Source organism: Lynx canadensis, chromosome C1, assembly GCF_007474595.2.
Source record: "Lynx canadensis isolate LIC74 chromosome C1, mLynCan4.pri.v2, whole genome shotgun sequence".
Taxonomy (NCBI): Eukaryota; Metazoa; Chordata; class Mammalia; order Carnivora; family Felidae; genus Lynx; species Lynx canadensis.
The window spans coordinates 168,444,415-168,462,988 of NC_044310.1; the positions used below are offsets into that span (position 1 = coordinate 168,444,415).

The following is an 18,574-nucleotide window of genomic DNA, read 5'->3' on the forward strand; positions in this document are numbered from 1 at the left end:
AAAGTACCATCCACTGAAAGAAGCCTAGTCTACATCTTATAACCTCATGGAGCTTACATTCTGATGAGAGAGACAGTAAGATAAATAAGTAAACTATATGTTAGAGAGTGATAAATTATATGGAGAAGAAAATATGAATAATAAAATATGTGGAGATGATGTATGACATTTTTAGATAGAGTGGCCAGGAAAGGCCTCACTGAGAAGGTGACTTTGCAATCAGGACCTGCAGAAAGTGATGAATCCAAACCATGTTGCCATCTTGAAGAAGAACATTCTAGGCAGAGATACATCTGTGCAGAAGCCCTGAGGTGGAACTGTACATTGTGTGTTGGAGAAGAAACAGGTTGTTAGAGCCAGTTGAACAGGGAAGAGAGAAACAGATAAGAAGGATGATGGTGATAATGGTGGCAGCAAATTATACAGTGCCTTGTAGGTCAGAAGGCTTTGATCTTAACACAGAACAGGAGGGTGGTAAGCCTTTGGAAAGTTTTGACTAGAATTACATGATCTGACTTACTTTCTGCCTGTTGCCTTGCCGGCTTGTCTTTTGCAAATAGACTACCATGGTGGGAGTAGGGCCAAAGGTGGAAGCAGAGAGGCTATTGTAACTAGCCAGGAGGGGATTCTGGTATTTTGAATCAGGGTCAGGTAGAATTTTGGGTTTGTTTTGAAGATAAAATCAATAGAATTTGCTGATATACTGGATACGAGGTAAAGTGTTGTTAAAGAAGAGGTCTTTGCTTTCGCCATGAGGAACTAGAAGAATGGAGTTGGCATTTAACTGAAATAGGATTGTAGGAGGAGTTAGAACATGAACTCATTTTGGGACATGTTAAATATGAGGCAGTTTTCAAAATTATTAGATTCAAAATATTATAAAGACTGTTTAGTAAGCATTTCAATGTGTAGTTCTGAAATTCAGCATAAAAACATAGGCTGGAGATACAGATTTGGAAATTAAGAGCCTACTGGTGCTTTTGGAAGCCATAAAATTGCATGAGATCAACAAAAGGGTAGATATGAGAAGAAAAGACAAGAGGTCCAGGAACTGAGTTCTGAAGGACTGACTCTATTTATAGATTAGGGAGATAAGGAATAGCACTAGTAGTTGAGAAGAAGGGACCAGGAGAGTTAGGAGGAAGACCAGTATGTTATTCTAGTAACAAAACAGAAGTTTATATCCAGTAGAAAAAAGTGATCGAATGTGTCAACATGTTGCTGGGGCAGTCAAATAAGATGAGTATTGAGAAATGAGCATTAGGTCTAGTGATGAGGTCACTGGTGACCTTTGATAAGTGCTGTTTCAGTGTAGTGATAAGGAGTAAAAAGCCTGTTAAGAGATCTTTGAGATGGGAGCTGGGAGCTGGGAGGGGTAGAGTAATAGAGGTTTATTTTTTAATAAAGATTGGGGAAATGTTATCGTGATATTCTTGTGAACATCATTCCCCAGAGAGGGAAACACAAATGATCTAGAATGGCATGTGGAACTACTGGAATGTTACCCTTGTGTAAAACAGAGAGAATGGAACTAACTAGTGAAAAGGTATGAATAGCACCTGTCTTGAGATTGTCAGCATTTATCACTCATTTTCTCCTCAGCTGTGAAGCCTCAGTGGCAGACCAGAAGGCAGCCTGTAAAAAATGCTTTGCTTGAATTTGGGTGGAGCCAGTTCTTGTATCCAACACCTTCCTCCCCCCACCCCCACTAAGAATGTCTTGATTTGCAGGTGGCACCTTCTAAGAAGGCAAAGGGTGTCCTTATTCCAAATAAGGCAGCCAGCACTAGGGCTGGATTTTAGCCATTGCTTGCCTTAGGCTCAGTATTCTTGGAGCATTAAAGGAATCATACTACCATAAGCTTTGGCCTTGCCCAGTCTTCTCTAAGACAACAAGGGAAGTCACATTTAATATTCTGCTGTAATAAACATTTCCTTTGCCCTGGGACAAAACAGTATAAGTGAGAAGAAAGCAAATTTAAGAACCAATACCAGTTTGGTGTAGGAATCCCAGCTCTTACTGCCAACTGGCAGAGGGGGTTTAAGATGTACCATTTACTTTCTGTGTCTTGGTTTTTTCAAGTATAAAGAGATGGGATTGGCTTCAACCAGATTCTTTTCAGTCTGAAATTCTGTGATTCATTAAAAAGTATAGTAACCCCACTCCAACTTCTTTGTATTCTCTGAAGCATAACATAGTTCTACTAAGAACTAAGAAATATTACTGAGGAACTTTGTATTATGGTTTGTTTTTTAATTATTGTTTTTGTTTTTTAGTTTTTTGGATAACAGCTCCCTTTGGGTTCTTACATAAATAGACATTAGCAAAATTTGGCCGGAAATTAAATTAGAAATATAATACAGCACACTGTTGAAGACAATACAGACTAGTTCACAGACTTTGTCCAAGTTCTTTCTGAGTCATTTTGTGACTGTGGGACATATGGAAAGTTGTTTAACTCTCAGAACCTTTGTTTCTCATCTAAAAATAGTAATGTACTAATAGTACCTACTTCATAGATTTGTAAGGAGAATTAAATGAGTTATGCTGTGATGCTTTGAACAATGCCTGGCTTGCAATACGGATGGAGTAAATCTTAACTAATGTTGTTAATATTATTATTATTACTATTATTATTATTATGACGACTACTACTATTATTAACATTACCAGTGTGTGACATGTGTAGTTTAGAATCATTTTAGTGAAGCAGCTCTACCATAAAAGTTTCTGACACTATAATTTCATTTTATGATGATTACCTTAAGCCACCAAGGGAAAAATTAACTTGGAAAAGGAAATGCTGTTGAATCAGGTTAAACCCTTTTTTGTTTGTTTACAAAATTAGTGCTCAATATTATGTTTTTAGTTACAATGAAAATTCACTTAGGGAATATACTTGATTCTCAAATGATGACAGGACAGTGAGCCATTACTGTAATTAGTTTCAGTTGCTGTGTACACTTAAGACGTATAAAACAGTATTTATGTTAAAAAATATTTTTCCCTAAATGGGCCAAAATAGTGAGATTTTATTGTTCATGCACCTGCCTTAAATATAGGTTTTTAAAGCATGCTGCAAATATTTTGATTATACCATCAAGTTTTCTACATCCTTTCTGTATGGACTATTTTTTAGAGCATAGGTTTGATTTGATAGCATCACTTACCTGATGTTTACAGTTCAGTTTGTTTTACAGAATTAATAATACACAGTATTTTGACTATACCTGAAAGTCCTATTATAATTAATACAATAGGTTGATTATCAAGTGGTTGATTTATCAATGCTGGTTTACCCTTATTTTAAATAAAACATGCAGATCATTTATAAACTAATAGGTCAGTTTAAAAGAAGAAATGCCCTAGATGTATTGTACATTAGTTCACAAAGTCAAGATAATTTATGATGTAAAGGTTAGGGGAAGATGGAAGTCTATAAGGTAAATTTGAAGAGAATTTAAGGAATATTGGGTATGCCTTACCAGCAAATAATTGTGAGTTTAGATTTTATTTGAATTATCTTTCTTGTTTGTATTTTATAAATGAAATGATGTTGTTGAGCATAATGCAGTGTACCTGGGAATTAGTAGCATCGAGCATTCAGACTTGCTTTTTTAACATTCCCTAAATGTGGGACTAAAAGGAACCAGGGCTTCTTGAGGAAATGGCTGATTCCAAGCCTGGGATCCTGGAACAGTTTTGTGCCGTGTTATGCCGTGAAAGTAAGGAAGTATTTATAAAAATACAGCAACTTCTCACAAGAATAGAGGGGCCATTTTGAAGGGGCACCCACTAGCCAAATTTGGGATAATTTGAGCATCGAAACAATTAAAGGCAGTAATGAATTATATAAATCATTAAGAAAAAAAAAAGAGAATCCATGAGACCATGTGAATAATACACACATTCATACAAACGGGAGAAGAGAGGAATCAAGGGCCAGCTGGTAAATGTAGAGTAAATGCTGAAGTTGGAAAATTATGATTTTTATCACCATCATAGTAAAGTTTAGTTCAGTCAAGAATCACAAATGGATGTTAAATGTAGGGGAGAAATTTGGTTGAAGAGCAAAGGTTGCTTATAGTAGGAAAAAGATAGTAAGTAAGCAGTAGGAAAATCAGATATCACTTGAGCCAGGTAATGAAAATTAACAACACCGGTTAGGGACAGGTGAATGAATACCTTGGTACTCTGAGAACACATCACTTCTGCACTGTTGTGGCCAGGAATGCCCTGTCTGCATCTAACAATGAAACATCAGATAACTCCAAAAAGATGAGCATGCTATTGAAAGAAGTAGGAGATGATGGGGAAGGAGGATGACTGTATTCATTAACAAAAATGTTAATGTTATGAAAGTCAAGGCCAAAAAGTTCCATGTTAAAGGAAACTAAAGACACAGGCCATAGATGATCTTAAGAGTAGATTCTGTATCTGGACGAGAATTAAATTTTTTTAAAAGGCATTATTATTGGGTCAGTTGACAACATTATTTTGCAGGTAATTGGTTAAAGTGTTTTGTTTTTGTTTTTGTTTTTTTTAATTTACAGAAATTGTGGCTGTACTCTGATTATATTGGAGGGTAATATAGGAAATGTGAAAACTTAAGTATTTATGAGGAAAGGGCCAGATGCATTCAGCTTACTCTCAAATAGCTCAGAGAAAAAAGCCTTGGGTGTCAGTGTGTATGTGCACATACATACATACATACATACAGAGAGAGGGAAACAGAGAGGGTGTGGGAGGGAGGGAGAAGATGAAAAAGCTAGTGGGGTACAATGCTAACAGGTAGTTTCTGGGTTAAGTTATACAGGTGTTCTTTGGTTTTGCAGTTTTTCTGGAAATTTGAAATGTTTGCAAATAAGTTTATACATATATGTATACACACATTGGGACTTAGTTCTTTTACTTTTCATATTTATCGCTTATTGCTCTAGGTTGCTAATTTACCTTTAATACTTAATTGGTTTAAGATGTTAACATTTATTGCTTATAGATATACACATTGATTTTTAATTTCTTTTAAATAGTGCTGGGCCTAAAGGAGATAACATTTATGAATGGAGATCGACTATACTTGGTCCACCAGGTTCTGTATATGAAGGTGGTGTGTTTTTTCTGGATATCACTTTTTCATCCGATTATCCATTTAAGCCACCAAAGGTAAGAACCTACAAGTCCATTCTTTAATCTTTAGCCTTCTCTAAAATTCTAGAGGTTAAATATGTACTGATGTAATCATTTTCATGGCATTGCTTTTCATGAATTGATATGGAAACTCTCTTATAACCAAGAATTTTGAAACTGACAGAAATTGCTTTCTGCCTTATACAGATAACTTTATAGTCAGCAGAAAGAGTTTGTTAATTGTAAATAAAAATATGCCACTTTGCACACCAATAAAGGAGATAAATTTTAGATTTATGTTATAAGGGAAAATATCCTAAGAAGCTTCCTGGAGATACCTGTCGGGATTAAAAGTAAAGCTGTTTGACAACTTGCAGAAATAAGAAGTAAGTTGAATTTTGTGCTCAATACCATCTCTTCACAGCAAAACTAGAAAACCGCAGCAAAGAAGAAGGAAACTGTTATTCAAAAAGCTTGCTTTGTGCCCTCTGTAGGTAGGATGTAGTAATGAGAATGAGGGTGGGCTGGGTGGCTTAAGCCTTAGTTGTCTCTCAGTATGAATTTAGATGGGGAACACAAGGGTTGAGTTGTGCCTTGGCAATTATTTTTCAAGTCTTAAATATAACAGTTACCTGAATGGTTTCCTCCTCTCCTCATTATAAAATGGTCAAGCCAGCAGGTAAAAACTGCCAATATTAAGCCTGAACATAATTATGGTCTAGTTACAGAGACTTCTGACATGTCAGGGAAAAGTATATTGTTATCAGGCCTTTAACTATGATGAAATGTTTTTCTTTTCAACATAGTTTCTTATGTCCCCTACACTATTTAAAACACATGTAGCAATTTAATGCTTGTGTGCACATGCATGCTTGGTGAGGGTGGGAGAAGAGAGAGAGTAAAAATTAAGGATTTTTTTTTTTTAAATTTTTTTTTTTTTTCAACGTTTATTTATTTTTGGGACAGAGGGAGACAGAGCATGAACGGGGGAGGGGCAGAGAGAGAGGGAGACACAGAATCGGAAACAGGCTCCAGGCTCTGAGCCATCAGCCCAGAGCCCGACGCGGGGCTCGAACTCCCGGACCGCGAGATCGTGACCTGGCTGAAGTCGGACGCTTAACCGACTGCGCCACCCAGGCGCCCCAAGGATTTTTTTTTTTTAAACCCAGGGTTATTTCTCCATTATCTAATAATGTAACAACAGTTCCACCTAGTGGTATCTACCTCAAAGTACCGACACCAAGGTTCCCTATCACCTAGAGGTATTTGCTGTCTACTGGAAATACCAGTGTTTTGAATACTGTACTATCTCATCTGAATTTAAGATCTGTAAATGATTCTTATTTAATGTTCCCAAGTATGTAGAGTATGTCTTGCTAGATCAAATAAGGGAACAAAGCCCCCATGTTAATAATACTACAAATTGTATTCACATTCAGAATGATACATGTTAAATGCTGGTATATCATTAACTGCTCAATTTGCATTCAGTCGTTAAGTTTTCTGTATTACAGAAAACAAAACCTTAGCAAAATAGCTCATGGCTGTATTTATAAATAGTGATCCTTCTACATGCCTCATTTTTCTTGAAATTGGTTTTTATATGGTAGCAAAATTAGCAGAAAAAAGTTTGCAAGGTTTATTTTCTACAAAACTATATTTGTATATCAGGGAAAGGAAAAGAGTTCTATTTTTCTTTTTCTAACAGGTTTCAAACTATAGTTCTGTATATGATTTATCAATTGTTTTGGTTAATATAGTGGTAATGTTTTATTTTAGCATGTTACTTTTTTTTGCTGAAGTCTCACTATTTTAATTTTCTAACCTTTCCATGTTGATTCATTTTTCTTGCCTGAGATATCTTACACAGTATTATGAAGCATTATTTGGATCTGTAGTTGGACAAGTGAAAAAGAAATAATACCTCTGCTCTTATCTTGGTGTTAGGTACAATTATTTCTATACAGTTCTGATTATTTTTGAAGTTCAGATAAAGTATTGAACTTCTACGGAATAGTACAAGTTTAATTATCTTCTGTTCATTGATTATTAATAGCTGAAAGGATTCAAAGTTATTTATTGCATCATGTTTGTAAACTACACATATCTATTGAGTAGTCAGCTGTCAATGATCTAAACATATTATTCCCATATTCTAGAACAGAATTGTCTGATTTCTATCAGACAATGCAAGCTACATGTGTAGTTTTAAATACTTGACAAGCTGCATTAAAAAAGATAGAGGGACGCCTGGGTTGCTCAGTTGATTGAGCATCTGACTCTTTGTTTTGGCTCAGGTCATAGTCCCAGGGTCCCGGGGTCCCAGGGTCCTGGGATTGGGCCCTGCTGAGCCATGCTCATTGTGGAGCCTGCTTAAGATACTCTCTCCCTCCCTCTGCCCCTCTTCCCTGCTCACGCTCCAAAATTTAAAAAAAAAAAAAAAAAAAAAAAAAAAAAGTAGAGAGTGAAATTAATCTTAATAACATTTAACCCAGTATACCAAAGATACTGTCATTTGAACATGAAATCAATGTAAGAGTATTGTTAATGCGATGTTTTACATTCTCTTTTTGGTACTGTCTTTGAAATCCGATCTGGTATGTATTGTACATTTTTAGCCCACTTCAACTAGCCCACATTTTAAGATCCATATAACTAGTATGTGTACTTTATTAGACAGGTTCTAGAAGTACAGTCTCTTCCTTCTCCCTTACTAGACCACTGCTGTCTTTCTTGTTTTTAATTAATTATGCACCATTATCAGAAATACACTTTTGAGGGCTTTTAATATTTTCTTTCTAGACTCCATGTGGGTGATCATAGTACGCTGCTAGTTCTAAGACATCAGGAACTGTTTTGTTTTGTTTTTCTCTGCAACTCCAAATTAAGAATTAACCACCCTGTTAATGTTTGTGACTGTTTTTGAAACTTGCCAGTATTTATTCCTATGATTTATTCTCTTTTTTCATATATCTCTGAGATATATTAGTTTCCTTTATTCAGTACCTTAAGTACCTTGCTTGTTTTATTTTATTCTCTTAGTCTAATAAGACATTGAACTAGCTGGAGAAATGAAAAGCTGAAAAATAGACTGGGGATTTCATCAGCCTTCCTTTAAATCTTTGTCCAGTATTTTCTGATACATGACAGGATATTAGCAGAATTGATACATATCTTTTCTACTAAGAAACTGATGTAACTTTTGTCTTGTGAAAAAAAAATTCTTCACCAGTTCCTTCTTTCCTTTGGCAGTAAAACACTTCTCACTTGCCATGTTTAAACAGAGGGCTGTATGTGCACGTGTGTACATGTATGTGTATATGGTACATATATGGTCATAGGTACCTATAATTATTGTATCATTCATTTAGAGAAAACCATCCAAATCAGCTACTCACTTTGGTGTGAAATCAAGAAAGTTCCTGCTCTACTGGGTAAAAGAAATGTCTTTGAACTGAATTAAATAAATAGAAACCATTTACTTTTGATATTACTTCCACCTAGTGTTTAATTAGTTCTTCAGTCAAATTATTTTCTATTTAGTATCTGTGTTACCCTTCACTTTTGTTGGTGAGAGTTTTAGTTGGTAATAAAGCATTCATTTTCTTTGTTTTTAATGGAACTGTCCTTAGGTTACTTTCCGCACCAGAATCTATCACTGCAACATCAACAGTCAGGGAGTCATCTGTCTGGACATCCTTAAAGACAACTGGAGTCCTGCTTTGACTATTTCAAAGGTTTTGCTGTCGATTTGTTCGCTTTTGACAGATTGCAACCCTGGTAAGCAAATCTTTATTAACACATACAGTGAGGCTACAAAAACCAACGTGTTTTTTTGGTTACCTTAACTGAGTTGAGAAAGTAAGTGCTACTGGTGGAAAGATCAGCCTAAAGCATTTTGCAAGGAAATGGTCAATGCCATTTCAGTTAGATAGACCAGAAGTTTCACAATAACTTTCTTGAGTTTATTAATGGCGTGCTACCTATAGTTACTTTCTTTCTGTCCTTGATGGACTTTTTCTGAATTAATGTAGCTCTACAGATCATATTTGCCAGGAGTAAAATAATGACTCGGACACCAGTGCATCATTTCCTTGCTCCTTCCATGCTGCCATGTGCTTTAAAAGCTACCAATGAGTAATGAAGAGCTTCTTGTTCTCCCTTCTTGGCTTCCAGTTGGTTGTTTTAGGTGTAGTAATAGTGGATATTAAAATGATAGTTGATGAGAGAGTTGGACTAGGATTATGATTATAGAAATGCAAAGTCATTAATATATAATCCATAACATTTTTAAGAAATGCATAGGGGTGCCTGGGTGGCTCAGTCTGTTGAGCGTCCCACTTCGGCTCAGGTTATTATCTCACGGTCTGTGAGTTTGAGCCCCACGTCGGGCTCTGTGCTGACAACTCAGATCCTGGAGCCTGCTTCAGATTCTGTGTCTCCCTCTCTCTCTGACCCTCCCCCGTTCATGCTCTGTCTCTCTCTGTCTCAAAAATAAATAAACATTAAAAAAAAAAAAGGAAATGCATAATTGCCATGCATTAACATGTGTAGTTGACTTGAGAAAGTGACGTTTAATCCTGAGATCTTGCATATGTTATCTGTCTAACTAAGTGGTCATTTTTAAAGAAGTAGAATTACTCTTTCTAAATATTGGGCTAATTACCAAAGGCTTTTACTGTTGTCTGAAACCCAACAGTTATACATATGCCAAAGGTAGAAAAACAGGATTAAAAAGAGTAAGGCAGCTCTAAATGAGCTGATACAGAAAGCTTTCTAAGATATATTAAGTGGAAGAGCAAGGCACCGAAGAAAAGTACGTATGCATAACAGTCCTGTTCTAAATGCGTGTACGTGTGCATACTGTCCCTGAATAGAGATGCTGTTAGCAGGTGACATCGTTTGCTAGGTAGAGAAGCTTCTTGAGTAATTGGGAGTCGGGAGGGAAGAGGGCTTTACTTTTCACTGGCTTTCTTTTGGTGCACTTCAAATATTATGCTGTGTGTACATATTTACCTTTTTGAAAAACAAATTCAGAGTAGAAGTTTACAGCTCAGATTCAGTTTTTAGTTTAGAATTCTGTTTAAAACAAAATTAAAAACAAAAAGTTTTTAAATGGAGATAAGGATAAGGATTTGAATCCTACTATTGCAGAATGAAGGAAACATTCTGAGTAGCACTGTGTTATAAGATTTGAGTTTTTATTTAAGAATTACATTGAAAAAAAATTTTTTTAATGTTTATTTTTTTGAGAGAGAGGGAGTGAGTGAGTGGGGGAAGGGCAGAGAGAGAGGGAGACACAGAATCTGAAGCAGGCTCCAGGTTTCAAGCTGTCAGCACAGAGCCTGATGCGGGGCTTGAATTTACGAACCACGAGATCATGACCTGAGCTGAAGTTGGATGCTTAAACCCAGGCGTCCCTATAAATTTCATTTTTAAATATCCATAAGAAGGTAGAAATATAATCATCTTAGCATTACTGAATAAAATGCCAAGAGTGAAAAATAGTTTTTATATTTTATTAAAGGCATACATTTAAAATCAAATTTAGTAACTTAACATGCATTGTTTTTAGTTAAAAGGGCTTTTTTAATTTGAATATTAAAATATACAGCTGATTATGTGATGTTAAGTATTTTAATTTTGAAAATTTAGCCATTATATATCTGTCGAGGTGCTGCCTTGAAAATTAGTGTTTTGATTTAATCGACTCTTAAAACTGTGACATTAAGACTCCATATAATATAATATAATATATCTTTTAATGTTCTTTCTACTTTTTCAGCGGATCCTCTGGTTGGAAGCATAGCCACTCAGTATTTGACCAACAGAGCAGAACATGACAGGATAGCCAGACAGTGGACCAAGAGATACGCCACATAATTCACATAATTTGTATGCAGTGTGAAGGAGCAGAGGGCCTCTTCTCACTGTGCTGCAAATCTTTATAGCCTTTACAATACGGACTTCTGTGTATATGTTATACTGATTCTACTCTCTGCTTTTATCCTTTGGAGACTGGGAGGCTCCCCAAAAAGGTAAATGCTATCAAGAGTAGAACTTTGTAGCTGTAGATTAGTTATGTTTAAAACGCCTACTTGCAAGTCTTGCTTCTTTGGGATATCAAAATGTATTTTGTGATGTACTAAGGATACTGGTCCTGAAGTCTACCAAATATTATAGTGCATTTTAGCCTAATTCATTATCTGTATGAAGTTATAAAAGTAGCCGTAGATGACTAGGAATTACGTCATTTGTATTAAACCCAGATCTATTTCTGAGTATGTGGTTCATGCTGTTGTGAAAAATGTTTTACCTTTTACCTTTGTCAGTTTGTAATGAGAGGATTTCCTTTTACCCTTTGTAGCTCAGAGAGCACCTGATGTATCATCTCAAACACAATAAACATGCTCCTGAAGGCATAGTTTCCTGTCGTAATATTTTAAGTCAATCTTGTTAGAAGGTGTGTCTGAGATGATTGTTGATGAAATAAAAATGCGGATATGAAGATTGACTACTAAGGACCAGTACAAATAAATGAATTGTTAAATTGAAAACATTTGAAATCTTGTTAAATGTGTAGAGTTTTTTTTTTTTTTTTTCCCTTTAAGTACCGATGAGAGAATATAATGAGCTTAAAGATGCAACACTGGGTTTTAAACCATTGATCTCAAAACACATGAAGCTCTACTTTGATAAGACCATATTTGAGCACAAGATAATATGAAATCCTGCCTCAGGAATCTGGTATTATCGTATAGAACATTTTGTTTCCAAATTGGTGATTAACATCCACCATTGGATAATATTGTCAAATAACTTTAATCTGATACTGCTTCTGTGTCGGTGTATTTTTTACTTTACTTCCAATCCTGTCTAGCTTTTTTGTGGTGTATGGTGTGCATTACCATTCTTTTTGTGGCCCTTAGCCAGCAGATAGAGCTAGAGGCAGAGTTGAACATAGAAACCATTGTCTGCCCTGAAGGTGGACTAGAACTCTGGATTAGTGTGCAGATGTGGCATTATTTCTCAATTGGAAAAAACAAAACCAAACCAGTTTTAAGGGTTTTACAGATCATATAAATTCCTTCTTTTTGGTTACAATTATTAAATGTTAGCAAGTTTGGTAAATAGTATAGATGTGCCTTTTTAATTTTTTTTTAATTTTTTTTTTTTTTACTACAATAGTTGTTGAGGTAATTTTCTGGTCTTGTAGCCAAGGTTGTGCAATATGGAACAGATGTCTTTTCCAGTCCTAAATATGGAGCCTCTTAGAGTACCATTTTAAAACTTATAGAATGGAGTTATTAGCATAAAAATACATTGCTTCAGGATCATAAAGTAAAACATTTATAGTTGCATACACCCTTACTAAGAATAGTGGACCTCCAACTTGAGTATTGGTCAACAGAAGTCTTAAATTAGTATAAAAATAAAAGTACATTTATATGCCTATTTTTCACTTACCCCCCCTCCCCCAATACCTCCATATTACAAAGGAACACTAAGCAAATAGGTAGTGTTTTGAAGGATTCAGGCTTGGATCTATGAAAATCTCTGAGCCTTGACTATTTTAGGTGGTAATAATCTATAATGGAATTCAAGTCAATGTGATGAGAGCCGGGGACCTTTTATGTAAGCTGTAAGGTTTTCTGTGTAGGTGTGTCGCAGAAGGTTATTTTTTCCCCTCTTCCGGTAATGTACATTCTGCATCCTAGAGTAATGAACTTCTGTCTTGATGCTAGAAAGGCTTTCATCATACTGAATATTAGGATGTTTGGGATGCTGTCATTGGACTTCCTTTATTTGTTAGCACCCTAATTACTACCACCAACCTATTTTGCTGTTTGTAGGCTCTACCCCATACTCACTGGGGACAGAGAAGAGGGAACTGGTTCCCTAAAAATATTTGTGGCTCTTTCACAAGCTACCTTTGTGGCCTTGAATAAAACACTCCCAACTTCTTTGAGTTTTATTTTGTTCATCTATGAAACGAAAGTTGAATTTGATTATTTTCTTCAAACTCAGTAGTTCTAATCCTGTAACATTGTTACACTTGTTCTGCTTTCTCTTTCAGGAAACAGGCTACAATTTCCAATGGACTGAAAAATAACAATTATCATTTGGTTTCTTCCTATCAAGTTCCCTTAAAATTCTGAATTTTTTACCTTGTTTTCTATTTCTGGAAAACTGTAGATCCGCTTTTTAGTCACATAAGTATTCATCTGTGTATACTACAAACAGGGTAGGTTTTATTCCCATGAAACTTTGCTCTAAGATGTAAACTGTGATATTTTAGAACCCAGATTTTTTTCTTATCCATTAAGAACAGTTTTTACAAGTAAAAGTCCAAATGTCACTTTGTAAGTGTTCAAGAGTAGGCAAGGCACTGAGCATCCCATTGAGCCTGGAGTGTTCTGATTATGGTCATGTGCCCTCAGAGGAGCCATGTGGTATATACCACTGCAGGCCAGCACCGCTTAGTTACTGATGCATCTTATCTCCTTTAATATCCCCTAAAGAGCTTTAGGACAGGAGACACTCCAGTGATCTTTGGTTGACGGAGTGAAACTGATGCATAGACTGGTTAAATAACTTGCCCAGATTACACAGCTAATATGATGAGGAAGTACAGTCTCCATTCTTCACCATGTTTCGGTGTATAACATCACAGCTCATGTTGATTATATATATGTATATATGTAAAATTAGATATAGGTTGATAACTTCTGAAAATGACTATGGGATAAAGTAAAATTTGCATTGTATCAAATTCTTATTTTAATACTCTATTTTAAAGTTTCAAATGTGACCTTACAAAATAAGATTTTATTGATTGATTCCAGTGAATATGAGGCATGTTTATTTATCTTCTACTTTAGACATTTGTCATAGGAATACTTTTAACATTACTAATTAACCTTTTTTAAATTGGGAACACGAGGGGTGCCTGGGTGGCTTAGTCAGTTAAGTGTGCGGCTTCAACTCAGGTCATGATCTCACGGTTCGTGAGTTTGAGGCTGCTTCCGATTCTGTGTCTACTTCTCTTTTTGCCCCTTCACTGCTCATGCTCATGCTCTGTCTCTCAAAAAGTGAATAAACATTAATTTTTTTTTTTTTTTTAAATTGGGAACACGAGCTGAAGTTATCCTTTTTGAGAAAGAGTACACACGAGTGGGGGAGAGGCAGAGGGAGAGAGAATCTTCACTTGATCTTAGCCAAGAGTCTGAGAAGTGATAGGGGGAGAGAGAATCTTAAGCAGGGTCAATATCAGGACTCTGGGGTCATGACCTGAGCTGAAATCAGAACGCTTAACCAACTGAGCAACCCAGCCGCCCCTAAATAATGTTATCTTAATTTTTTTTTTTTTTTTTTTACCATTCATCACAAAAAACCACATCAGGAAGTTTATATTGATAAGTCTGTCAAACATTTAATAATTACCTGTTTCAAAATAACATAGATGTATTATTTGTCTAGACATGAGACATTGCCTTTTTTTTTTTTTTAAGGCAGGAAATCTTAAGTCGTCACAGGGATAAAATTCTTTAGGCACTAGTGGTTTGAATTGACCCACGTGTATATGCTACTCTTTCTAATAAGAACTTTGAGGTGTTGCCCACTAATTTGTCCAAGTACATTCTTAGAACAATACAAGAATGACTATAATGTAAAATTTAATTCAATTGTAGTCCTATGACTTTGTATATTAAGCTGTGTTATGTTAATGCAGTATATTAACACATTGTCACTTGACATTTATATTGTGATCTTTAGACAGAATTATGGCATGATATGAAAACATTATTTTTATAAAACCACTGCAGATTATTTTGAGGCTGAGATAATGAGTCTATAATAATTACATTATCCACTTATTGAAAGTTAGCATTCCTTATTGAGATGAGTATATAAATAAATAGTTTTGTTTCATGTCTAAATAAATTACTGTCTTTCAAGTTATATTAGTAAGACCATTCAGATGCTAAATTTGGGAAAAAAAAAAAAGGCAATAGATTACTCAGATACAGGTACAAGGACAGTGTAAACATCCCTTGACATTACTTGTCATTAATTTGGTTGTATGTGAGAAAGAGTGATTCGACTACGATTAGGCAGCAGAGCTCTGTGTCCTAGCCCTGGATATATTCAGAAACGAGCAGCACAGTGACATAGGAACGGAATTGTTCAACAAATCTAGATATTACCAATGAGTATATTTGGAGAAATTTAAATTCAATTTAAATCTATCGCTTCTTGGCCTTTTGGCTATGATCAAGTGTAAATTCAATTTAAATCTTCCACAGCTATAGGTTACCTTGTTGAAATCCAGTAAGCTAAAGCCAATTATGCCAACCTACCCAGCACAAAACATGAAAAGCAGGTTTTTTCCTTCCCGAAGTCCTCCATCCCTAAAGTTTATCTCAAGTCCACATCCTTTCATGAAGCCTTTCTGTTTTACTATCATATACTTTTAGTCTGTCTGTTTCAGAGAGCCCATGTGCATAGATCTCAGATATAATAAAAGGAAGTCAAGCATATGTGTATTTCCAAGTGCCAGGTGCCTTCCTTGGGAAGAATCCTTCTTTTTCTTCCTTTTTTTTTTTTTTTTTCTTCCAATGGGGGGGGGTAGGTGGAGGTTGGTTATGCTGTACAACCCCTTAACTGACCTCCAGTTCATTCTACAGATTTTGATTGTTTACTGATTGAAGATCCTTTTGGGCACTATGATGCATGCATACAGAGATGAATACCTTGTCACATCCTTAAATAGTTCATCATTTTCCTGCCCAGAGAAGATTTTTGCCTCATCTTAGCAAAGGAGAACACATCTTTGCTAATGTGTTTCCATTTTCTGTTGAATGAGAAATTGAACAGATGTCCCTGCTGATTTAGTTATGAAAATATTAGTATAATCGGTAAGTTTTACCCAATCTATATGATATTAAACATACTTAATACTTTTTGATGCTTTTAAACGAATTACTGTCTTTCATACTACTCTTAGTACCCAGTGTCTGCAGCATGCATTTTGGCATTTTATTACATTCAGTTTAACACCTTATACACATTTCTGGATAGCGAGCTTTTGGAAGATAATAGCTATACTCTTTGTCTCTGTTATCTCAGCCTAATATCTAACATGATATATATTTGCTGGATGAATTAATATTATAGGTATAAATCTTTTCCAGAAGGTTATCCAAAGACCACGTGAAGCAAATCAGTCATGTCTTCTTTAATTCACCCTTATACTGATTCAGTGCTTAGTATGTAGTAGATGTTGGACATAGTCCTGTCAACTTGAAATAGAAGTTTCAATGGGTTGTTGCCATAACCCATAACGTGTTTATAATGGAGAATGAATTAATCTTGTAATTTTAAAAGACCTTAAGTATACCAAAATGCTTTTTGTCCTGTAAAGTTTACATAATTTTCCATTGCCATAACTCTCTTCTTAACTGATCTATTTCTTCTATTCTTTTTTATTGGTAAAAAGAAAAAGGATACAAAGGAATACCTGCTTACAGTATTCTTTGAGGAGACTGTAAGAGGAAAGTGAAAAGTTAGAGCCTTTGAGAAAAGTTCTGTTAAGAGAAATATTTCAGGGGAAAGGAATTAGTATACTATATAGTATGGAGGGGGCAGTCCTTGAGCGTTGAAAGGTGGTTATTGAAATACAGTCTCTGTCTTTTTGTTTCTTTTTCTTCCTCACTTCTAGCTTCTGTGAGATAAGGGGATAGAATAAAGAATCAAAGGGTCCATTTTTTTTCTTTATTGCCCCCTTATTTCTGCATCAATAGATATACTTGAAAGGTGACTGGGTAGAAGCTCCCTAATTCCAGAAATGTAATTCCAGCAACTTCTCACACACCGTAACATGAGTATTTCACGGATCGGCTGAGCAAACTCAGGCTGGCTGCCTGTTGCTCCAGGCAGGCCCACCTCAGACCAGGAGGGGAAAATGGTAAACTGTGGAGAAATGGGTTACGGAGAGGTATTGGGCACCAAGAGATGTCCCGACAATCAGAGTGTTGTGACAGATCTTTACATGAGCATTTCATGTTTTCATCTACAAAGTGAGGAAGAAGAGTAATTATGAAGAACATGAGGGAGTGAGGGAATAAAGCTACATGTCGAGTACCCCTGTTCTGATTCCTTAATCATGTTTTCAGAGCACTTTTGCCGTCTGCTGAACTGTGGCGACTCAGCTCCCAAATGGTAAAAGTCATTTTAAACATACATGTGAGATGATGTTCTTTTTAATGACACGTTTCATTTGTGTTTGTATGTGGTCTGTCTTGATCATGAGCCCCTAGAAATCAAGGATCCAGTTCACTTAGTTAATAAGTTACTAGTTGTGTACTCTCCTAAATTTGTTTTAGGTGCTCAGGATTAGCAGTGAACAAAGCACATGAAAATCCCTGTCTTTATGGTGTTTACTTGACATTGCAAGGAAACAAAGTTTTAAAAACAAAAACCATGATGGTAAGTGTTATGGAGAAAATTAGAACAGGGAAGTAAAATAGGGAGGGTGTTGCTGGGCAGGGGAAAGGGAAGGTTGCAGTGCAGTCATAAAATGGGTAGTCAGAGAAGATCTGATCCAAAAGATGAATCAGGAGCTAAAGATGGGGATAAGCCACATGGTGGAAGAGTATTTCAGGCAAAGGGAATAGCAAATGAAAAACCCTGTGTTGAGAGCATGCCCAGTGCATGCACAAAGCCCGCAAGAGTTGGGAAGGTGGAGAAGAAAGAGGAAGCAACTAGGAAAAGCGTGGAAGGCAAGGTCAGGACCATGACAGCTGGACCGACCACATAAGGTCTTGTAGTCCGTTGTAAGGAGTTTGGGTAGTATTCTAAATAAGATGGGAAGCCATTGGAAGGTTTTTTTTTTTTTTTTAGCCAAAAAGTGGTAAGATAAGATGTGTTTTATTAGAATCTCTGATTACTGTTAGGGAAGGGCCTTGGTGGAGGAGAGTAGGAGGGGGGAGAGCAAGGTAAGGGCTAGTGATGACTCCTACCTGAATAGCATTAGTGGGTGCTAATAATACATGGTAAGAAGTGATCAGATTCTGATCGAAGGTAGAGCTAACAAGATTGGCTAGTGGTGCATTTAACTAAGTGGTGTGGAAAAGGAATCAACATTTGGCACGTAAGCAAATTAAGAAGGCTGGAGTTGGAATCAACTAAAATGAGGAATCTGGAGGTGGAGCAGGATTGGGGAAAAATGAGAGCTGTTCTTTGACAGGTTAAGTTTGAAATGCCTCTTCAGTATGCATATGGAGGTGTCAGAGCAGCAGATACACCAGTCTGGAATTCGGGAATAGTTCTGTGCCAGGCATGTACATTTGGGACTCAAGAGTGGATAGGTGATACAGCTGTGAGACTGTATGAGATCACTGAGGAAGTCAGTGCTGCTAGAGAAGAAAGAAGTCTGAGCACT

At 36.1% G+C, this 18,574-nt stretch overlaps 1 protein-coding gene across 4 annotated transcripts in view; it reads left to right on the forward strand.

Moving 5' to 3' along the window:
* Positions 1 to 11,554, forward strand: part of UBE2E3 (ubiquitin conjugating enzyme E2 E3) — a 92,060-nt gene extending 80,506 nt beyond the window's left edge. For all 4 annotated transcript variants that reach the window (XM_030326314.1, XM_030326315.1, XM_030326317.1 and 1 more), the window contains exons 4-6: positions 5,034 to 5,166; positions 8,763 to 8,910; positions 10,916 to 11,554. In XM_030326314.1, coding sequence (XP_030182174.1) covers positions 5,034 to 5,166; positions 8,763 to 8,910; positions 10,916 to 11,013 — 379 coding nt within the window. In that variant the 3' untranslated portion in view covers positions 11,014 to 11,554. The remainder of the gene's footprint in view (positions 1 to 5,033; positions 5,167 to 8,762; positions 8,911 to 10,915) is intronic.
* The last annotated feature ends 7,020 nt before the right edge of the window (positions 11,555 to 18,574 follow it).